The following is a 24,077-nucleotide window of genomic DNA, read 5'->3' as shown; positions in this document are numbered from 1 at the left end:
TTGAGATATAATAACTTTCTGTTTCCAGCCTATCATTGATGGGAAAAGCAGAGCACAAAAGTCTGTAATGAGCTGATGAATATGACTTTGTGGGGGCGTTATACATGAGATTTTTAAAACGCGCTTTTGATTGGTAGAATGCTATCTTTCACTTTTTTCTCATTTGTCATCAAGACATGGATTACATGATATTTGACTCTTGATCGAAAGGGGACGACGACTCAGTCCTTCATCAAATCCAAGTAAAAACAGGCATATTTAAGGGTTTTAAGGTGGGGCGGTTCTCGGTTCGGTTCTCGGTTCCGGGATCCCAAACCCAGAACCGAACCGAATTTCCATCGGTTCCAGATTATTAGAACCGGAACCGAACCATATAACTATGGAACCGAACCCGAACCATATGTGCCGGTTCGGTTCGGTTCCTCGGTTCGAACCGGAACCATGTCCACCCCTACTGCACATGGGTGAAAATATCAGCTCCCATTCTTTATTCTTATTTTACTATTAATTGTCAACTTTTTTTAATAAATGATGAATTTATGAATAAATCAAGATTTATTCTAATATGCAGACATTAGGATCACCCGAAAAGATTAAGATTTGCACGTGGACCAGTTTGCTTTGGATTTTAAGAACCAATTGTGAGTCCCAAACTGATTATGGGACTAAAAATTAAATGTCATTGACTCCAATATTCAGTTTTGGATTCACAATCGGTTCTCAAAATCCAAACCAAATTTTGAAGTATAAATGATTAAATAACACCCTCTCTAATAGCTTAGGCTCTTGAGCTATTACCCGACACCAGGTCTTGAATCAAAACCCAAAAATCTACCTCTGGCAAACTCAAAAGAGGGGCCACACGGGAAGGAGTAACGTTGGAAGTATAAAGGATTAACTAACACCATCTAGCTTAAGCTCCGGAGCAATTGGTTGTTTCACAACAAACAAAGCCATGGACGGAGTGAAAATGGTACTGAAGAAAACGTTGAGGCGGCCAATTGATTCTTTTTTTCTCTTTTTCCTCTCCTCTTTCATCTGGGTTTGTTTTGCTCTAGAAGGCCTTTTGTGTGCTTTATTTGTTCTTTAGCAACTGCAAAGTCTAGAAGGTAATCAAGACTGTCTGTTCTTATTTGTTCTTTAGCAACTCCAAGTCCCATAAATAGTAGGTATATTCCAAAGCAATGAACCAAGAAGAAATGGAGAATAACGAGATAGCTAATACTCACAGACCCCATGTTCTAGTCCTCCCCTTTCCTTGCCAAGGTCACATAAACCCAGAAACCCAATTTGCTAAACGTTTAGCCTCCAAAGGTCTCAAAGTCACAGTAGCAACCACCATAAACCTTGAACGTAACCAAACCCAAGTTGGTTCACTCAAGGTTGAAAACATCTGCAACGTTGAAGACTTTGTTTACAATGCCAATGGTTCCGACGCCTATTGGCGTGGTATCAAAGCCGCCATCTCACCTGCCTTAGAAAAGTTTATAGAGAAACACGAAAACTCTGGCGACCCCTTCTGTTGCCTCATCTATGACTCCCTTATTCCTTGGTGTTTGGATGTTGCCAAAAAATTCGGCTTATATGGAGCTCCATTCTTCACTATGCCCTGCGGCGTGGGCACCTTCTTCTACCACGTGCACAAGAAGCTACTGTCCACCCCGTTGGAAGTTACCACAATTTCCTTGCCTAGATTGCCAGAGTTTGAGCTATCAGAATTGCCTTCTTTCCTTTCGGAACCAGAACTTTACCCCGGTTCATTGGAGTATCTCGCGAATCAGTTCTCCAACTTGGAGAACGCTGATTGGGTTCTAATTAACACGTTTGACAAGTTGGAATCTGAGGTTCGTCTTGAATTTTATTCCTATTTTCATTATTATTTGGTGAGATTAATTGTAGAATTCATTAACTTAATTTACAACTCATCGTAGAACAAACGTATTATTGGACTCAAAGTTGCTTTTAGTTTTGAGTCAAATAGAGTCAAATAATCAGTTTTTCATTCAATCAATTCATAAAATCCCAAACAAACATGGACTTAGGATACAAGGAGAGCTATTCCTAGGCGCATTTCCATTGGAAGTTTTCACATATAGCAGTACTTGTCAACTTAATTAGTTCCATCAGGATACAGGCACGGGTTTAGTAGGTTGAACATCACACTTAATTCGCATAAGCACTTCCGGGTCTAATAAATTATGATTACTCCTGGAATATATCTATCAAGATTAGTGCATGGCGCATTTTGATATATCCTTTAACGTGCATGGTTTAGTTTGAATTTGTTCCAGCCAGTGCATGTATTGAGATTTGAAATTCCTTGTCTACATGTCCTTTCGTTTCTTCTTGAATATCGGGAGGTTCATCCTCTTCATCACCTTTTAATAAGAAAAACTGTTTTTGCTTGTATCTATGGCACTGGCGCATCTCGGATTGTGTTAGCTTATGAATACAAGGTAGAGACAGTGACGAAAGTATCTTTGCTAGAGTTCTCTAGTGTTGGTTCTTTGCAAGGGGTCTACGATCGCCTATGCATAGCCTCTGTACTTTCTTGTTGCCTGCCCAAATATGGGGAGGAGAGTTGAACGTCCAAGCTTGCCTTGGACATTTTTGCAATCTCAAAAAATCTCCAAAATACTTTCCTTTTATGAATCAAAACCTTTATTAATTGGTAATTGAAATTAGAAACTACTTTCTTTATTTTTTCTGTATATCTCCCCCTCTTTATTCTCAAATAGGAATTCCAACTATCCATCTTGAAAAACTAAATAATTAATCATATTAAATAATTAGTTATTATACATTCTAAAAGTACTAAATTTCATACACCATATATACAGCATAAATCCTCCCTGTATCTCACATTCTCACACAGCGGATCTAATCCGTCTGTGCAATCCGTAGATCCAGGACCCTGATCTTCCAAGGATCAATGGTTCAGGTGAGTTATGAGTTGGATCAACATAGAGGTTCGACGGCCAATTCTGAAAAACCCAAGATTGGCCCCATTGCGACCTCACGCACTTAGTCCCACTATGGTTGCATTGGGCAAGTGGCCCCTACCAGGACATTACCTTGAAGATGACCTTCAAATGATCAAATACCCCTAATCACATCCAATATATACTTCCTTCTTCCAACCCTCATTTACCAGGTTGGGACCTACGAGGGTTAGACACTAACTACCACATGGACCCACCCAATGGTATACCTTTCAATCTATCAGACTAGGCCCACAAATGCATTTGGAAATTCTTTGAAAAATAAACAATGGTTTTCTAAAACCTTTTGATAAACATTTTTTGTCAAATTGTTTGGCCAAACATATTTCGAAGGTCTACACTGAGATCAAAACTATAAATGACTTTCCTCTTTGATAACGGTTGAGGATTCTTTATTGGGAATCCTTATGGGTTACCCTAGACCTAGTACTGCACATAAATGATCCCAAACCAGAACCATTGTTAGTTAGACCAAAGCCACATAACGAGCCAATAGACCGATATGACCCCTCATGTCGAAGGACATATAAAGGGTTCTGACTGACAAATTAGCCTTTTCCATATCCTTGTCCAGGGCTTTTTTGGAAATGATCCCATTCAGTGTGTGAACCATTCATCACACCTGTACTACTTGCTTAGGGTATACTACCTCAATGGCTAATATAAGCCACCCCACTCGTGTATGGAAACAGGTCTGATGCTGGTTGTGTACAGGAAGTGATGTCCAGTCTCAATCCCAACCAGAATCATTCTAGGTATGCAAAAAATGGAAGGTTAAATTTCCCCGCCCCGTAGGATCTGTAAATCTATGGGCATGACACTTCCTACGATACAACCTAAGCACAAACGTGTGTCAATAAGAACATCACTCACTCCATTATAGTCCCAAATGAATATCGTGAAATGAAATGAAAAAAGGTTCAATACATCAAACATTGGCTTTTAAGACATATACTAACAAAAATATCTCGGAGTACATCTCATAGTTCCCACGTTGCTTCGACATGGAGGGGAGATTGTTGGGGGTTGCACACGAAAAGCAAAGAATCCCACATAGGAAAAGTGAACAGATGTGGAAGGGCTTATAACGACTTGGGCACCCTCCCCTTATGGCTAACTTTTCAGGGTGAGTTCTACCTGGGTCCTAACATGCTGAAATCGTTTTAGATAGTTGAGATTTCTGTAAGATGAAATCCTGGGTGATTGGAACACCTTTCAATCCTTTCCTCCATGCCGAAACTAACTCAGAAAGCTGCTGAATTTCAGCAAGTTTACCACCTATATATCAGCTTGTTTGAAGCCATATCGAAGTGCCAAAAACTTAGTATATTATACGGAATTTCAACATGTATGCTGTCCATTGCAAGCAAACAAAATCGGCAAGTTCTTAAATTTTCTCCAACCTACCATTACCCTATAGCTACTCACAGATAAGCATTCCACAGAGCATATATCTGTTGAGGAAAAACCTATCGCATGGTTTCTTATCAATCTAACACCCTGCGATGCTGATCATTGTTTCAACATTACCTAATCTACAGTCTACGATCCTCGTGATCAATCCCCAATAGAAACCACAACCTACCAGCTGGCTGCCTCATCTCTTTAGAAAGCTTCCAAATTCCAAAAGAAATTTACATCCCCTTAAACCACTTAAGAGCAATGCACACATATTTAGTAGTTCTTTGAGTTCTACTTAGGATTACTACAAACCTTCTCAAATAGAAATATTCACGTACAACCCTTCTAAACCTTGCACTAGTCTAAAACTTTGTCTTCAATAGAGGAATCACTAAAGGGAAATGATTTCAACACAAACATGTTTTGATACCAGAGGCTCATGTTTCTTGTCTTTTATATTTAAAGAGCTGCAAAAGGGGTTTTACTGTCCCCAAAAAGCACTTACGTGACAATTAAATGCTAAAAGACAAGATGGAGCGCATGTGTCATCAAAACATAGTTGTGCTGAAATCATTTCCCATCACTAAATCCTCTAAAATGGCATAAACCCTCTGTAAACCCCAAAGAATCAAATGAAAATGTCGTAAAGCTCGGCATAAAGGTCATTATCCATCTCTCTAAGAAGGGCAAAGGCAAGGAAAGAGATTCTTTGGCGAATAAAATTCACGTGGTTTCAAGAAAAGGAGAGAAGAAAGAAGTGGGACAGATTTTTCACACTTTTGGAACCCAATTTTCTCCATATCTACACTCTATTATCTATTTGGAAGATCTCCTTCTTATTTTAGAAACATCTTCATCCTCTATTTGGGGATCTTGATCTTGACTTTGTAAAAAAGATTTTTTAGGAGATTCAGTTTGAGGTAAGTAACCTACCTTTATGCTAGTATTTTATTAAATCCTTGATATTTTTGGTGTGATATTTTAAATTTGTCAAAAGTAGTTGAAATCAATGATTTGATACGAATTGTCCATATTCTTGTAAATCTTGCTTTAGCAAATTAATTGAAATTATTTTAAACACATTATTAATCCCATAAGTATTGCTTTGGAAAATTTAACGAATTGTTTTGAACATGTTATTATTCCTGTAAGTTTGAAAAATTAAATGAATTCTTTCAATCATGTTCTTATCTCCTTGAATTTTTCTTCGGGAAATTACATGACTTATTTTTAATTATGTTATTTCGGTAAATATTATTCTGAAGAATTCAATTCTTGATCAAGCATGAAAAATTAATGGATGAGAAATTTTGAAACTTAATTTGAAGCAAATGAGATTTTTGTGAGCTACTTGTTGCAATGATTTTGATATGGTGTTAAGATTGATATGGAAAAGCTATGGATCATGCTTGCTCTCGGTCTGGCTATGTATTTTTGGTACCCTACCCGTGGGGCTGTGACATTGAAACTACATTTGGTATATACCCTATCTTCCAGTGGGGCTATGACACTAGTGCATGACTACTTTTGATCGGTCTTTACCTACCAGTGGAGCCGTGACACTTGAACTATATTATTACATATCAATGGGGTTGTGGCATTGACCATAGACTAGACATATGAGAATGAAGTGATATTTTTGAACTCTGATGCATATGATTTAATGTTGTTTTCAGCTATGATGGATAGTTTACTTATGAGTAACGTATTTTCTTATTGTATGTATACATATGCTTGATCCAACTAATATAGGTGTTCATTACGTACTGAGTTGTTGAGCTCACTCTTTTATTTCCTTTTTCAAATACTGAGGAATGACTCTTGATTGAGCCATGGGAGTGGGAGTGGGAGTGGGAGTGTGATGGTTAGATGAATAGGGACTAGACTCTGGTTAATTAGTTTACCTAAAACACAGTTTTTTTAGTCATGCATTGTAAGACATTAATCATGATTTGGAGTTCTATTAACAATTAAATTCTAGTGGACTTATTTATTCATTTTTTAGAAAATTTAGATTGCTTTGCCATGAAGGTAAATTCTAAAGATCCATCTATGGTGTAAATAGTTAGATCAGATGTATGTAATGATCCTAGTTAAGTTAACCTTGCATACTTATGGGATTTGACCTCATGGGTTTCTGGCGTTCTCACACATGCCTAGCCCGGCCGTATTCTTTGGTTGGGGCATGGCATGCAGACATATACTCCTATTATTTATTACATATTGATTTGATATTGATTTAGATTTCTTAATTACTTTCTAACGAGTTTACTTGAAATATGTTTCAGCTGGTAAGTTGGATGAAGGGGCTATGGCCTTTGACGACGATCGGACCGAGTCTGCCATCAATGTATGGAGACAAGATTATCGAGGACGACAAGAACTACGGGCTCAATTTCTGGATTCCGAAAGGCGATAAATGCATGCCGTGGCTAGATACAAAGCCAATCGGATCAGTCGTCTACGTTTCGGTGGGGAGCATCTGCACACTGGGTCTAGATTACATGGAGGAAGTGGCATGGGGTCTGAGGGGTAGTAACAACTATTTCTTATGGGCAGTGCGGGCAGAAGAGGAGAACAAACTTCCCAGAAATTTTGTAGAAGAGACAGCAGAGAAGGGTTTGATAGTGAATTGGTGCCCCCAACTGGAGGTCTTGGCTCACAAAGCAGTGGGATGCTTTGTGACACATTGTGGGTGGAATTCAACTGTAGAAGCTCTAAGCCTTGGAGTACCAATGGTGGGAATTCCACAGTGGGCTGATCAGCCCACGAATGCAAAGTTTATGGAGGAGGTTTGGGGGGCCGGAGTGAGAGCTAAGGTTGATAAGAAGGGGATTGTCAGAAGGGAAGAAATGGAGCTTTGCATAAGGGAAGTAATGGAAGGAGAAAAAGGGAAACTGATAAAGAGGAATGCCGGCAAATGGAGGGAATTGGCAACTGAGGCACTAGGAATGGGTGGAAGTTCAAATAAGAACATTTGAGGATTTTGTAGCTACCCTTTTGAATAAGTAATATTTTGGACTTGGTATGCATTCTATGATTGAGTTGAAAACGTATTATAATAGTTGAAGAGGAATCCTTGTATGCTATATTGTGTTTGGAAATACAACAAAGCAATGATATTACATATGCAATTGTATACTATTTCAATATATATTATCTTCTAATATTAACTTAGATACAAAGACATTAATATTCTTGGCAATAAATTTACCGATTAAACATGTTTTCACTCCAGTAAATCTCTTTTTTTGCCCCCTTTCTTCTGGGTAGAAAGAATTTATTGAAAGAAAATCATACACAACAACAAAGGACAAGCACAAAAAACAGATGAGCTCCTAAAGATGAAAATACATGAAATTAGAAAAACAAAAATAGAGAGAATCCTGAAGCATCCATGCCACGCCCCAAACTGACAACACGGACTACTACGCCTGTGGTGATGCTGCATACCCATTGGGTTTCCCATAAGCATACATGGCTAGCCCTGACCACCATTTCCACATACATTCAATTCAACAAATTACAACATAGGTAGCTCTTTAACATAATCCTTAATTAATTCACCTTCATAGTAGAGCAATCTAAAATCCTCTAAAATTTAAATAAATAAATCAACCAAAATTTAATGGTAAACATAACTCAAAATCCTAAATATGTTAATTCATATTCAATATGGGCCTTCTTTATCTTGGTTTGTTTATTAAAATGTCCCTTATCGTATTAGCTATGTTTTTTAGCTGTTGGTAGCTTCTTTTTTAAGAAGTTTTTTATTTAGTCTTACGAGTTATAGAAAGTTTCTTAGTTATGAATAGTTTCCTTTACTAAGAATTTTCTTATAGAGCTTCAAATCAGGGACAAAAACACAAGGACACACATAACAGAAAGAGAAAGAGGAATTGAATGGAAGTTTGATTTTTTATTTTTATTTTTAAATAAACAAGGGAGATTAAAGTTTAAGAAAGGGGAAAAAAAAATTGCCAAAACAAATACCTTAAACCTAAAATTAATTGCAACCCCTCATTTTCCAATTATATGTGATTCATGGGTAGTTTATGTGAATATACAGTCACTACATATATATACCACGAAATCATCAAAAGAAGTCATGGCAAACAAAAAACCAATTCAAAAGAAACAAATCAGCAACTCATTGAAGAAAGATATGAAACAAAAAAAGAAAAAAAACAGTCCGGTGAACAAAATTACTATTCAAATCCCCACATGTCTATAATCAAAGCATTAAAATCCTAAAGTAAGAAAACATGCCACTCAACACAAAATAAACTAAAATAAATCTAAAAATCAAACATGCATAAACATTCTAAGGATCGAGCATATCAAAATTAGATACCCTAAACATCAAGAAATCATATCAAAATTAAGCAGCAGTTCTGCATACAACTCAACTCAACCCAACTCAACTCAACTCAGCCTTTGTCCCAAACTAGTTGGGGTATGCAGTTCAGCATACCAACAGGAAATAAAATTAAAAATGAAAATAAACACTACCAAACATACCCGAATAAATAACAATCCACCCAACTCCAAATTAATATAAAATAATAAGGGAGATTGTTTATGCATGCTAACCAGATCAAGGGAGATTTGCAGTACAAATTTAATGAAAAGGGCATTATTATAGAAAACAAAAAATGAAAAAATAGTTGCATTTTTCCTCTTCCCTTCTTCTTTCTTCTTTCTTCTTCTTCAACTGTGGATTTGCTTCAGCCATAGAAATAAAAACACTAATCAGAAAAAAAATGAAAAGATATGAAAAGTAATAGATTAAAACACTAATAAAAAAATCAAAAAAATTCAAGCCACCTTCTTTCTGCTTCTTCTTCATTCCCTCATTCCTCTTATTCTTTTTATTCTCCTCATTTTCTTCTTCTTCAAACAGAGATTTTAATATAAAAAATGTCTCAGAAAGGAAACCCCTTAAATTGGAATTTTTCAGAACGGAAAAGGGGACAGAGAAGGGGGCTAGCGAGTACACTGTTCACCTTTGGAGGCGTTTTGAATGACCGCCGTTAAATGACTGGCATGAAGGGCATCCCATTGTATCATCTAACAAAAATGCATTAATTATTTTTCTTTACGCTTTCTAATCATTGATTTTTTTAGGGCAGTGATAAATCGACTCCCAAATATCTTAAATCGACCCATGTGTCTTTCTCTCTCCTCCTTCTCTCTCTAACCCAAAGGAGAGAAAAAGACACATGGGGAGTCGATTTAAGATATATGGGAGTCGATTTACCACTCCCCTTTTTTTTATCTTTTGAATTATTATATAGATGAATGCTAAAGTGACGGGTGCCCCGGAAAATAACCAGCATGAAGGGCATCCCATTGTATCATCTCACAAAAATTCATTAATTATTTATTTAATTTTATATTGTTGTGTGCCATACTTTAGCGAGATGGTCCAATGGGGGTGCCCTTGTAGCTTGTTTTTCAAGGGCGCTTTTCACTTTAGCATACTTGTATTATCTATCTACCTATGATCTATATTATAGAGAATTTATATGATGGGTGACCGTGAAAACACGTGAAGTCTGAAAAAAGTAGGTACGGCCCACTTTTCTCGATGATCCAAACCGTTCATCTGTTTGGGCACAACTCAAATAGGTTGTGCCCCAAAAATCATTTCCATAGGATGATCCTAACCCTCCGATCTGTAGAAGATTCCATAAATGATTTTTGGAAATCTCCATTTTCAGATCAGTTCAGATCGGAGGGTTAGGATCATCCTATGCAAATGATTTTTGGGACACACCATATTTACCTTGTGCCCAAACAGATGAACGGTTTGGATCATCGAAAAAGTGGGCTGTACCTACTTTTTTCAGACTTCACGTGTTTTCACGGCCAACCATCATATAAATTCTCAAACATACTAAGCAAGTTTCTTCCCATTCTCATTCTCATTTTCCCAAGAAAAAATTGTATTTGAAAACATTTTCCCCTACTAAATCTATTTTAACAGTATTAATTGGGTTTTGCCGTTATGCTGCTAACATTTGATTTGCCCCTACTGATTTGGTCACTAATTCAATTTTGAAGATGTGTCCTGATCAGTTTTGATTTATCCATAATTTCCAGCTAGTGTTTAACTGGGGAATGATATCCCCCCTCTCCTAAACAGATAAAATCTCACCCCTCACCCCCTAACAGTTTCTGTGAGAATGTTTCACTGCTTGAGGATAAATTCACCCCCATTGACGTTTTTCTTTGCCTTTAAAATTTTACGAATAACTCTTTGGGGGAGGGGGGCATATCATTTCCCTTTTTAATTTTCCCACTAATAATTCTGTTTTTTTCCCTATTTAATTGGTTTCATTGGATTTGTGATGCAGAGCATCCTCAGGCGCATCGGCTCATCATATGACTACATCAGCTTAGATAGTGCTGGTTGTAGTTTCTTTTTTTTGTGAGAGTCATCTTTTTACGGTTGTTGTTGTTTTTCTTTGTAAGGTTATTTTAGCCTTTTGCTCACTCGGGGGGGGGGGGGGGGGTGGGCGTTTAAGTTTCATTAAGAGCAGTTTGGTCATCTTATATTGTAATGGGCTACTCTACATATATAAAGCCCTATGGTCTTTCATTTTGTAATTTTGATGATTTGAAAATTAGAGAGAGCATCTTTTGAGAGAGCTTCTATCTCATCTTCTTTTTTGTAAAATTGGATTAACAAGCTAGTGATTCTAGTTGTCTTTAATTTCTCCTATCCCTTTTCCATTTATAACATTGCAAGAACTTCATACCCCAATTTTTCACACTTGATTGACCCCTTAAGTCCTCACGCTCGTGGTAAAGATCAAGCTTCGAATTTCATATGAAAATTAAAAGAGAATGAGAAGAACATTTCTAAATTCAATTCCATTTATAACATTGCAAGAACTTCATACCCCAATTTTTCACACTTGATTGACCCCTTAAGTCCTCACGCTCGTGGTAAAGATCGAGGTTCGAATTTCATATGAAAATTAAAAGAGAAGAAGAAAAACATTTCTAGATTCAATTCGAAAGACGAAGATCGCTTCCGCAAGTCGCGCTCTACGTCAATTTACTCCTACTAATTCAATCATTAATTCATTGTTGCGGGTAACCTCTTCCTTTGAGTGAGTTACACAGACTAAATCGGTTTTGATTCATCCCCAATAAATCGATTTTGAAGGTAATTGTCACATAATCGATTTTGAAGGTAATTGTCACTTATTAAAAATGAACGACAACATCTTGAGCATTGAAAAGCTAATTAATTAATAGCCCCAATTTTATTCCCTTGGGAACTTCACCGATATTAGGGTACAGGTGGGCCCATTGTGAATGCGGCACACAGACATGAGAAAGAGGCCTTGAATTAGGGGTGAACAGAACCCTTTCCTCGGTCTTTACTTGAAATTCCATCAATCTAACACTCAGTGGTTGAGGCCAACCATCTCTACCCAACCTATATGGTGGGGCCGACTATCTTACACCTCAGCTATAGTGGGGCGGGGCCCTCCATTTTACACCTCATGTTTTTATGTTGTTATGCAGTTGGCCCACCATCTCCATCCAAACTCATGCATAGGGTCAGGCCCACCATTTTACACATCATCTTTTAATGGGGGTGGGCCTATCATCTCTCCCCATAGGGTTAGGCCCTCCATTTATCCCTAATGTTAATATCGGGTGGGTTCCACCATCTTCGACCCAACCTATGCATTAATTGTATTGTTACCAGTGTCTTATTATTGTTATATTTTGGTTGAGGTTTCTTTTTACCGTTTTGGTTTCTCTCCATTGGAGCTAGGGTTAGGGTATTTTTATGTTACAATTTTCCTATGATGGCATTAGGGTTTCTCTGTTATATTGTCTTGTGGTTTCCATCTTCCTCAACCAAAATATTAAAATTATTCAAATGTACATCTTAGCATTTTTTTTTTCTTAGTTTCGCAGAATGGGCTATGGAATTAGCATTCTTTCTATGGCTTTGGAAGACATTTCTTGTTTGGTTGTCAAAACAGTGGAAGACGACTGGGAAATTTGCGGAATATGGAATGCGTAATGCTGTTTAGTTGCCAAATTTTAGTGGAAACTCCATTTGACTTCTTAAAATCAAGGGACATAATCATAAGCTTTTTTCTTTGTTGCACCCTACTTTTTCAATTGTTCCCTCCTCTCATCTCCCAAGCAAATTTCTTCCACAAAAAAAAAGTAGATTTTTGGGTGGAAGAAAAGTATAATGGTCTTGTCTTATTCTCTTTCTCTCCTTCTCTCTCTTCCCTTTCTCTCTCTTTCACTCACTAGTTTGATAATGGCGCCCCTACATTTTCCTCACGTCTTCTACACGCAACCAAATGCTACTATCGCTCTTCCCCCATTCTTCCTAGACAACTCTACACATCTTCCGTGCTTGTCACCTCCCTTTTGACAACTACTTCCACTACTCTCCCAGCCAACCAAATAGGTATGAGTCAGCATTTTTTTTAGAGACCGAAAATAGTTAAAGCTTAATGTCTTGCAAAGGGCCTGAAGATATCTTCCTTTCCACCTCTCTTCAAGCTACCTTCGCCTCTCTCTCTCTTTGGTTTCCCTTTGTATTCATATAATTATGTCATTGATTTTTTAAGCTATACAATTCACAGAACTTTTGCCTGGACATTTTTTATTATACTTCTGGAGATATATATATATATATATATATATATATTAATTTTTGTATTCATATAATTCTCTCATTGGTTTCTTCATCTGTACAATTCACAATCTACATAACTTTTTTCTGGACTTTAATAGATATCAATAGTTTTAATAATCTCTGTTGGAAATAGTAAATCAAAATTAATATTTGTATGGTTTGTGGAAAGTCTATGTAGTCTTCTAGTTTAGTTATTGTGTGTGGAAAATATAAAGTGTCTTTTGTGTTTCCTAGAGTTCTTAAAGTCTAGTTGGATTATTAAAGAGTCAAATGATGAGTTCCTATGTAGTTGCTTAGGATGCCTAGATGACTAATGGGAACTACAACTTTGTGGTTAATGTATTTGCTATTTTTAGGTGTCTCTTGAGTCTATAAATATGGAGTCTGTGTAGAATTGGTAAGCTTAATTAAGAACTTCAAGGGAAAGTTAGAGAGAAGCTTCATGGGTAAAGGCTTAAGGGAGAATAAGTGTAGTAATTTCTTGTAAGTGTATTTTGATATATAAAAGAGTTCTTATTTTGGTGTTACATTTGTTTTTTGGTGGAGCTCTACAAGTGCCCTTCGGCCGCATATCTCCCAAGTGCCCTTCCCTTGCTCTTATGATCACAACATGATATAATCTATCCATGTAATTAGGGCCAACAAGTGGTATCAGGGCATAGGGCGCGTAGTGTTGAAAAACCAGTCGAAGATTTTGGAAGTTTTTATTAAATGTTTGCGAGTAACTTTTTTCAGTCAAAATGTGGCTTATGATATACTAATTGAAAGAGTTTTCCGTCTAGCTTCCAACAAAAAAAATGGATCATCGACCAGAGTTTTTTACAAAAAGTTATTGTCAAAATAGTGGATGGCTTTCAAATTGGACTGTTTTTCAAGATTCGGTTTTTCAAGAGAAGAAATTTCCTTCAAGTGTATGGATTAGAAAGTTTATCTATTTTATAGGTTTTTAGGATGATTATGATCCATTTAAAGGTTTAACGAGGAAGATTTGATTAAGGATTTTTGTTAGAATAGAAAACAATTCCCTTCTCTATATTTATTTGTGGTGTTTCCATTTGATTGGGTGGTGCAAAATTTTAGTGGTGTGAATAAGAGAAGGATACTCTTCTCTTATTCTCGAGAACGGATTTCTCTTATTGTCCCGATGAGTGTTGGGAAAAGAACAATTTTCTTCTTTATCCCATTGGCGAAGGCAACGATTATGACGTCTGATGCACCATGTAAATCATTGTTGTGAAGGCTTCGTTCAAAGCATTTCTAATGGAAGCTTCGAAAAAGTTGATGCTAAAACCTCCTGTTTATGCTGTTTAGAAAGAAGGACCGGACTACAAACCCATTTTCAAAGCCTCAGTTGAAGTTGGTAAGCATGGATTTTTCAATAAATTTTTTGGAAAGGTGGCAAGCATAAAGAAGAAGCTGAAGAAAGTGCAACACACGTTGCCTTTCATTTTTTTCCCGAAATGTTACTATATCGTCTTCATGGATGCTAATCATCGTAACCTAATAGAAAAAAGAGAACGTGTGGTAGATTTGAGCAATCAGATCAAGTTGCTTGAAGGAGAAATTGCTATGTTGTAGAAGATGATTTCATCAAGTTCAGATGATAATCATGTAGATAAAGATTAGAAATTGTTTGGGATTTTGATTTAAATAGAGGTGCTGGAAATAGTAAATCAAAATTAATATTTGTATGGCTTGTGGAAAGTCTATGTAGTCTTCTAGTTTAGTTAGTGAGTGGAAAATATAAAGTGTCTTTTGTGTTTCCTAGAGTTCTTAAAGTCTAATTGGATTATTAAAGAGTCAAATGGCGAGTTCCTATGTAGTTGCTTAGGATGCCTAGATGACTCATGGGAACTACAACTTTGTGGTTAATGTATTTGCTATTTTTAGGTGTCTCTTGAGTCTATAAATATGAAGTCTGTGTAGAGATGGTAAGCTTAAGAACTTCAAGGGAAAGTTAGAGAGAAGCTTCAAGCCCGAAGGCTTGAGGGAGAACAAGTGTAGTAATTTCTTATTTTGGTGTTACATTTGTGTTTTGGTGGAGCTCTACACGTGCGCTTTGGCCACGTATCTCCCAAGCTCCCTTGCGTTGCTCTTACGACCACAACATGATATAATCGATCCATGTAATTGGGGCCAACAATCTCAAACTAACATGGCCTTAATGTCTTTATTCTCAATAGTTTTATTACTTCTTTTATTTAACCATTAACTTTTTTCTTCGCTGCCCCGATTGCACAGGGTTGTCCAATCGTGGTCATTTCTTTAGCTCTTTCTGTTATGGATCTTGATCCTTTGTCGCCTAGCAACTGATTCAATTTCTGCTTCAATAAGTAAAGAGCTCCTAAAGCCTCCAAGTGAGTTTTCTTCTATATGTAAATGCCTAAAGTTGTAAATATCCTCTTTACAATAGTTTATATGCTAAGAAGCAACCAAGAAGCAAAACCCAATTTGATCTCCTAGATTCTCGTGAATTCTAGTCTATGCTATTATCTCTTACAACAACTATTAGAAACAATCTAATAAAGAAATACAGAAGCAAAACCCAATTTGATCTCTTAGATTCTTGTGAATTCTAGTCTAGGCTATTATCTCTTACAACAACTATTAGAAACAATCTAATAAAGAAATACAAAATGTAGCCATCTCTTAGGATCACCCGGATTGATTAAGAATCACGCATGGGCCCTGTTTGTTTTGGATTTTGAGAACCGATTGTGAGTCCAAAACTGATTATTGGGCTCAAAATTACACATTTTGGATTTTGAGAAGCGAATCTAAGTCCAAAACTGATTGTACCCAAAATGACATAATCTTTTAGTCCAATAATCAGTTTGGACTCACAATCGGTTCTCAAAATCCAAAACAAAAAAAACCTTCTCAGGAGTGATGCACCACAAGAACATGGTTCTTTCCCAGCCACATGAACATGGTTTGTTTTTGTCTAGCAACTCCGTGTCTGTAAGTGGTCAGACTGTCTGTTTCATTTGTTCTCTAGCAACTACAAGTTGTCAAGTTGTTGATGAGTTCGTGTACTTATTTCTTCTTTAACAACTCCAAATCTCTTAAATAATAGGCATATTCCAAAGCCATGTACCAAGAAGAAATGGAGACGAAAGAGATAGAAAACACTCACAGAGCCCATGTTCTAGTCCTCCCCTTTCCTGCCCAAGGTCACATAAACCCAGCAACCCAATTTGCTAAACGTTTAGCCTCTAAAGGCCTCAAAGTCACAGTAGCTACCACCAGAGGAATCCAACATAAGCAAACCCAAGTTGGTTCAATCAAGGTTGAAACCCTCTGCAATGTGGAAAACTATCTCACCACCGTCGCAAGCACCGACGCCAGCTTTCATGCTGTCAGCGATGTCATCTCGCCGGCCTTAGCAAAGTTTATAGAGAAACACGAAAACTCCGGTGACCCCATTTGTTGCCTCATCTACGACTCCCTTCTTCCTCGGTGTTTGGATGTTGCCAAACAATTTGGCTTATATGGAGCTCCATTTTTCACTCAGCCCTGTGGCGTGTGCACGGTCTTCTACCATGTGCACCAGAAGTTACTTATACCCCCTTTGGAAGTCACTAGTGTTACCTTGCCTGGATTGCCGAAATTCGAACTTTCGGAATTGCCTCCTTTCCTTTTGGAACCAGAAATTTACCCTGGTTCGTTTGAGGTTCTAGTGAATCAGTTCTCCAACTTGGAGAAGGCCGATTGGGTTCTAATTAACACGTTTGATAAGTTGGAAGCTGAGGTTTGTCTTAAATTTTTTCCTATTTTGGTTGGTTTTTATCTATATATATTCTAGTTTCAGGAATTATTATAGTTTGGATTAACGTAGAATGCATCTTTTTAATATAGTCATCATTCACTCCAAAAAAAAAAAAAAACTTTTCTAATCTTAGGCCCTGTTTATTTTAGATTTTGAGAATTGATTTTGATTCCAAAACTGATTATTAGGCCCAGCTCGTTTTAGATTGTGATAACCAACTGTGGGCCCCAAACGACTCAGAATGCCATCATTCTGAATCCAATAATTGGTTTGGGGCTTACAATAGGTTTTCACAATCTTAAACGAATAGGGCCTTAGAGTCATTTGGTCTCAATCCATTATCAAAATCCCAAAAAAAAAGTGGCATGGGTCTGGTTCGTTTGGGCGCACCAGCGTAGTGTGGCCCAAACCGATTTTTGGGCTCAAAATTAATTTTGAGACCACTAATTTGTTTGGGCGAACAAACGTAGTGGAATCATTACAAAAGGCACACTATGCGCTTAAGTGCAAAAAGAAAATGCAAGCTTTTTGATTTATTATACACTGATTTGATATCGGTATGGATTTACTTATTATTAACTTTTACTTGAAATTTGGTTAAGCTGGTAACTTGGATGAAGGGATTATGGCCCTTTAATGACGATCGGTCCGAGTGTCCCGTCCATGTATTTAGACAAGATTATCGAGGGCGACAAAAACTACGGGCTTAGTTTCTGGATTCAGAATGCCGACACATGTATGAAGTGGCTAGACACAAAGCCGATTGGTTCAGTAGTCTACGTCTCGGTGGGGAGCGTTTCAGCACTGGGACTAGAGCACATGGAGGAACTCGCTTTGGGTTTGAGGGGAAGTGACAAATATTTTTTGTGGGTAGTTAGGGCGGCAGAGGAGAACAAGCTTCCAAGCAATTTTTTAGAGGATATAGAGGAGAAAGGTTTGATAGTGAATTGGTGCCCCCAAATGGAGGTCTTGGCTCACAAAGCAGTGGGCTGCTTTGTAACACATTGTGGGTGGAATTCAACTTTAGAAGCTCTAAGCCTTGGAGTACCAATGGTGGCAATTCCACAGTGGGCTGATCAGCCCACCAATGCAAAGTATGTGGAGGAGGTTTGGGGGGCGGGAGTGAGAGCTAAGGTTGATAAGAAAGGGATTGTGAGAAGGGAGGAAATGGAACTTTGCATAAGGGAAGTAATGGAAAGAGATAAAGGGAAAGAGATTAAGAGGAATGCAGGGAAATGGAGGGAATTGGCAATAGAGGCACTAGAAATGGGTGGAAGTTCAAATAAGAACATTGACGAATTTATAGCTACACTTTTGAATAAGTAATATTTTGGACTTTTTCCGTTCTCTATGATTGTGTTGAAAACCTATATATCACAATTATTGAAGAGGACCACTTGTATATTATATTGTGTTTAGAAGTACAATAATGCAATGGTCTTACATATTTTTGTTTTTTTTTATCTAGAAGTAGAATAATGCACCTTGGATTTTAGATGAAAGAAAAAAAAAATGGGGGATATTGCAAAAGAATTCTTCTACTCTGTTTTATTTGGGGAAAACAGGCTTCTAGTTTGAGAATTTACAAAGGGAAATGTTATCAGCACTTCTATATTTTGATGAGGGCACTCCTCACTTTATTAAAAGTACGGTATAGACTGCACCATAGGATGATCCAAACCATCCATTAGATGGGCCACAGCCTAAATAGGTTGTGCCTCAAAAATCATTTCCATAGGTTAATCCTAACCCTCTGATCTGAATGTTAGAGGGTTGAACCTAAACCTCTATAGATCGGAGGGTTAGGATCAACCTATGGAAATCATTTTTGGGGCACACCTTATTTAGGCTGTGGCCCATCTAATGGACGGTTTGGATCATCCTATGGTGCGGGCCATACCGTTCTTTTAATAAAGTGTGGAGTGCCCTCATCAAAATACAGTAGTGCGGATAACATTTCACTTTACAAATTGAGTAATCACCTTCGAGTGAATTTTGCAAATCAGGTCATGCCATCAATTTGCGACAAAAATTCTCTCAGTGGAAAGACCAAATGTCCTTCTATGTAAAAAAGAAGAAAATTACATAATAAAAAGACCAAAATACTAGTGATGCTCCTTAATATATTTTGATAGGGTGGCTCCCACCAACTCAACTCAAACCCATGTATCGGGTGGGGCTCACCATTTTGCCTCATGTTTTGATGGGATAGGTCCCACGATATCAAATTGAGCACATGTATAGGATGGGGCCCATCTAACAACTGTGCATTACATGGGCCAAAAAAGCCGGTATATATAGAAATGTTATTCCCACACCCTTGATTCAAGACATATCATTGACCGTCATGGGTAGTCTGGTCCTTTGTCAAGGTAATTTTTGTCCCTATAAGGACAGTTTGTCAAACTAGAAGACTCTCTTTTCAAATAAAACAAAGTAGAAGACTTCTTTTGCAAAAAACCTAAAAAAAGACTAACAAGAGCGAGACATTCCACCTCAACTCGAAATCCAGGGCATAAATTGCTTACAACATATGCTTGGAATACCCAAAGCATCCCGTCAAATATCACCAAGGTTTAAAATTTCAATTTCGGTACCGGTTTCGGACTTCCGAAAAACCGAAATTTCGGTCGAAATTTGGTACTCTCGTTCGAAATTTCGGCCAAAATTTTGTAACGCTTTTTTTTGAAAAATAAAAAATGCATTTTCTCGAAATTTCGGACCGAAATTTCTAATTTCGCCAAATACCTGTTTCGGTCCCCACCGAAATCCGAAATTTCGGTTGAAATTTAAAACCATGAATATCACCCGTGAATAGCACTTGTAGGAAGCTACTTCCATTGACTAAATGCTTTTTAACCTTTTCGTTTGCAAGCATAATTTGCCAAAGAGTCAGCAGCTTGATTGGCCTCTCTATAGCTAGGGATGGGATATCCTAGACTTTAGCTCCATGATCAACGATGCCAATTCCTCTCAATATAATTTAATGCTCCAATGAGGAGTTTTATTGTCCCTAAGTAAATCAATCATAGTCTTACTATCTGATTCAATACAGATATTTGTGAACCCAAAACGTTTCTAGTATCTAAGTCTGCATGCTTTTTACTTTTGCCTGCATACTTTTGCCTCCACAAGACATGCCGAAGTTGCCTTTGGCTACTACATCCATATTTAATTTCAACTCACATGCTTTCAGCTTTTCCAAAAGAACTTGAAAGAGACTTAAGAGAGGGGAATCCCATCTTGGGATCGAACCTTATTTTTCTAAGGTCCAAAGTATCCTAGCTAGTGCAATCAGGAGAGAAGAATTGAACGAGAGAGTTGGCCCAATTTGTAACCTCCTTAATGATCAAATTAAAAGGTTTTCTCCTTAATGATCAAATTAAACAGTCTCCTAACCACTTTCATCCTTATTTTAGTATCCTTTACAACTATTAAGATAAAATAAGTAACATTTTTAATAAAAAATAAAGATAAAGAGGTCCCACATTGGATATGAATGGTATTGGATTAACATATTTATGATTTTGAGTTTCTTTTACAATTAAATGTTATTGGATTTATTTAATTTATTTTAAAGAGCCATATATCTGTGGTGTAATTTGTTGAATACAATTGCATTTGCTATACCCTTGCATTGTTGTCCTTCCAAACACAATATAACATTAAAGGATCCCTCTTCAACTATTATATTATATTTTCAATTCAATCATAGAATACATACGAAGTCCAAAATATCACTTAGTCGAAAGTGTAGCTACAAAATCCTCAATGTTCTTATTTGAACTTCCACCAATCTCTAGTGCCTCGGTTGCTAATTCCCTCCATTTGCCTGCATTCCTTTTAATCTCTATCCCTTTGTCTCCTTCCATTATTTCCCTTATACAAATTTTCATTTCTTCCCTTCTTACAATCCCCTCATCATCAACCTTAGCTCTCACTCCCGCCCCCCAAACCTCCTCCACATACTTTGCATTAGTGGGCTGGTCACCCCACAGTGGAATCGCCACCATTGGTACTCCAAGGCTTAGAGCTTCTACTGTTGAATTCCACCCACAATGTGTTACAAAGCAACCCACTGCTTTGTGAGCCAATACCTCCAGTTGGGGGCACCAGTTCACTATCAAACCCTTCTCTGTTGTGTCCTCTAAGAAATTGTTGGGAAGCTTATTCTCCTCTTCCGCCCTCACTACCCACAAGAAATAGTTGTCACTTCCCTTCAGAGCCCATGCTAGTTCCTCCATGTGCTCCGGTTCCAGTGTCGAGAGGCTCCCCATCGAGACGTAGACGACTGACCCGATTGGCTTTGTGTCTAGCCACTTCATGCATGTGTCGGCTTTCGGAATCCAGAAGCTGAGCCCATAGTCCTTATCGTTCTCAATAATCTTGTCAATGTACATAGATGGCACACACGGTCCGATCGTCTTCAAAGGATATAGTCCCTTCATCCAACTTACCAGCTTAAACAAATTTCAAGTAAAATTGTTAGAAAGAAACAAGTAAATCTAAACAAAAATGAAATCAATATTAATAAACAAACAAAAAATGTTATCTTCACTCCATTTTTCCAAATGACCAACCGTATTCTTAAGAGAAGAACATGCTAATATTATCCCCCAAATGACAGAATATCACGCAACGGTACAAGTCATGGAAACATCCTCTCTGCAAAGCAGGGGTAAGGCTGCGTACATCTTGCCCTCGCCAGACCTCACAATGGCGGAAGCCTCTTGAATTGGAGCCTTTTTTTTAAGGACAGAATATCATGCCCAACCCAAGAATGCAGACTAGGCACATGATAACGCTCATCTTTGCATTCATCCGATCTAACGATTTACACCAGAAATGGATCTCTAGAATTTACATTCATGGCAGAGAAATCTAAATTTGCTAAAAATGAATAAATAAGTTCACTAGAATTTAATTTTCAATAAAGCTCCAAATCATGGTTAATGTCTTATAATGCATGGTTAAAAATACTAAGTTTCATGTAGACTAATTGATCGGAGTCTAGTCCCTAATCATCTAATCCTCACACTGATTAAGCTACCGTGGCATAATCAGGTCATTTCTTGATATTTGAAATGGAAAATAAAAGAGTGAGCTCGATTGCTAAATAAGTAACTAGCACCTACATCAGTTGGATCAAGGATATGTAAACATATAATATTAAAAGTTCTAATTTTTTTTTGAAATATGTCCCTCATAAGTAAAATATCTGTCATAAGTAAAATAGTTCCAATAATATGGTCAATGCCACAACCCCATTGACAGGTAGAAGTATAGTTCCAGTGTCACAGCCCGGCTGATAGGTAAAGACCGATAAATGTGTCTAGCCTTCATTCCTTTGAATCTCCACTCCATCGATTGTTGGTTTGTCGATCCGATGGTCCTATGTGATCCAATCATGGTTCTAAAGCCTTTGGCCCTTTAATGAGCAACCCGACCAATTAGATTGCCATTACGGAACATCCAGCCCTCGATTGGCTGAAATGCACTTGCATCACCGAACCAAGATTGAAGATTTATCTGCTGGCCAGCTAACAGCCTCATTTGTCAGTCGATATTGGTATTCCTTTTTGGGAATATGCTAAGTATCTACTTTTCCTCCTAGGTATAGCCCTCCTTGTATCCAAGTTCTTGTTTCATTGGAATTTTAAAAATTGATTGAGCCAAAAACTTATTATTTGACTATTTTTAGAAAAAAATGGTAAAGAATTCATTAATCAAGAAGCGAAACAGGGGGGAACCCCAACGATCGAGAAGATTGAATCATTCACATAAACAAATAAAAAACCAAACAAAGAGCCCAAAACAATCAAGCGTGGAGAAAGTCGAATACTTCAAACTCCACCCTCGAAACCCATTTCTTAGCTAGCCTAACAGCCTCATTGTTAGTCGATCTTCTTACATGATGAAAAGAAATGGAGGTTCCTGCCACTTGATCTGAGATCTCAGCAATCTATCGCGCAAACCGCCATGGATGAGCCTTGATTCCTTTAGACCATCTCATCACTATCAAAGAGTCACCCTTACTATGATCTTGTTTAGGAGCTCTTGGTCAATCAATTTAATACCTTGGTAAACCGATCTAATCTCCACCTCATTTGACTCAAATTTAAAAGCAATTTTGAGTCCAATATATATTTTCGAATGAAAATCGATTCTCTAAATCCAAAAGAAACACGGTCTACGAACAACCAACCTCAGCTTCTAACTTGTCAAATGTGTTAAATTAAAGTAGATTCATTCTACAATTAATCAAAGCAAATAATAACGAAAACGGAAAAAAATTCAAGACCAACCTCAGCTTCTAACTTGTCAAATGTGTTAATTAGAACCCAATCGGCTTTCTCCAAGTTGGAGAATTGATTCACAAGAGTGCCCAATGAACCGGGGTAAACTTCTGGTTTCGACAGGAAAGAAGGCAATTCCGAAACTTCGAATTCTGGCAATCCAGGCAAAGAAACGGTGGTAACTTCCAACGGGGCGGTCAGTAGCTTATGGTGCACATGGTAGTAGATGGCGTCCACGCAACACGGCTGAGTGAGGAATGGAACTCCATATAATCCAAATTGTTTGGCAACATCCAAACACCAAGGAATAAGGGAGTCATAGATGAGGCAACAAAAGGCGTCACCGGAGTTTTCGTGCTTCTCTATAAACTCTTCTAAGGCCGGTGAGATAATGGCTTTTATACCGCGAAAATAGGCCTCAGTGGAAGTGCTATTGGCAACAAAATCTTCTACATTGCATATGTTTTCAATCTTGATTGAACCAACTTGGGTTTCCTTATGTTCAAAGAGGACGGTGGTGGCTACTGTGACTTTGGGGCCTTTGTAGGCTAAACGTTTAGCAAATTGGGTTTCTGGGTTCATGTGACCTTGGGCAGGAAATGGGAGAACTAGAACATGGGGTCTGTGAGCGTTATTCTCCATTTCTTCTTGGTTCATGGCTAAGGAATATACAAACTATTTCAGGGACTAAGAACAAGTAAGAGACAGATACCTTCTAGACTATGGAGTGGCTAAAGAACAAATAAAGCATAGTCAAAACACCATCTAGCGAGAAAAAGAATCAATTTACGGCCTCAAATTTAATATGACTAAATGCCCTGTTTGACAAGGACCCCTTGTAATTGGTTTTTTGCAACGGCACCTTTCAGTCTATTATTTCTCTCTGTTCACTTCTTTTCCCTGGTGCTGTTTTCCCTGGAAAA

General features: G+C 37.6%; 1 protein-coding gene and 2 pseudogenes across 2 annotated transcripts; 2 read left to right on the top strand and 1 right to left on the bottom strand.

Annotated features, from left to right (window-relative positions):
- The first annotated feature begins 1,199 nt into the window (after positions 1-1,199).
- Positions 1,200-7,384, top strand: LOC143858425 (UDP-glycosyltransferase 74E1 pseudogene; annotated as a pseudogene).
- Positions 7,385-16,035: 8,651 nt separating this feature from the next.
- Positions 16,036-18,305, top strand: LOC143858740 (UDP-glycosyltransferase 74E1-like; annotated as a pseudogene). The gene is made up of 2 exons (XR_013239025.1): positions 16,036-16,840; positions 17,461-18,305. The product of XR_013239025.1 is annotated as a UDP-glycosyltransferase 74E1-like (transcript).
- Positions 18,306-20,537: 2,232 nt separating this feature from the next.
- On the bottom strand, positions 20,538-23,857 carry LOC143858694 (UDP-glycosyltransferase 74E1-like). The gene is made up of 2 exons (XM_077369412.1): positions 23,164-23,857; positions 20,538-21,318 (listed from the first exon to the last, which is right to left on the bottom strand). Exons 1-2 carry the CDS (start codon positions 23,809-23,811, stop codon positions 20,596-20,598), a joined length of 1,371 nt encoding a protein of 456 aa, XP_077225527.1. The 5' UTR covers positions 23,812-23,857; the 3' UTR covers positions 20,538-20,595.
- Between the last annotated feature and the right edge of the window lie 220 nt (positions 23,858-24,077).

The sequence above is a fragment of the Tasmannia lanceolata genome, unplaced genomic scaffold (genome assembly GCF_043159265.1).
Source record: "Tasmannia lanceolata isolate RefF3 unplaced genomic scaffold, GAP_Taslan_0.1 ptg000026l, whole genome shotgun sequence".
In the NCBI taxonomy this organism is placed as follows: domain Eukaryota; kingdom Viridiplantae; phylum Streptophyta; class Magnoliopsida; order Canellales; family Winteraceae; genus Tasmannia; species Tasmannia lanceolata.
Note: the sequence above shows the minus strand (reverse complement) of the source record. Positions and strands in the feature narration are given on the sequence as shown.

Excerpts from the sequence above, each read along its gene's own strand:
- LOC143858694 (XM_077369412.1), bottom strand. The coding sequence starts at position 23,811 with ATGAACCAAGAAGAAATGGAGAATAACGCTCACAGACCCCATGTTCTA. Across the intron at positions 21,319-23,163 it reads TTGACAAGTTAGAAGCTGAG|CTGGTAAGTTGGATGAAGGG; the intron begins GTTGGTCTTGAA and ends AATTTGTTTAAG.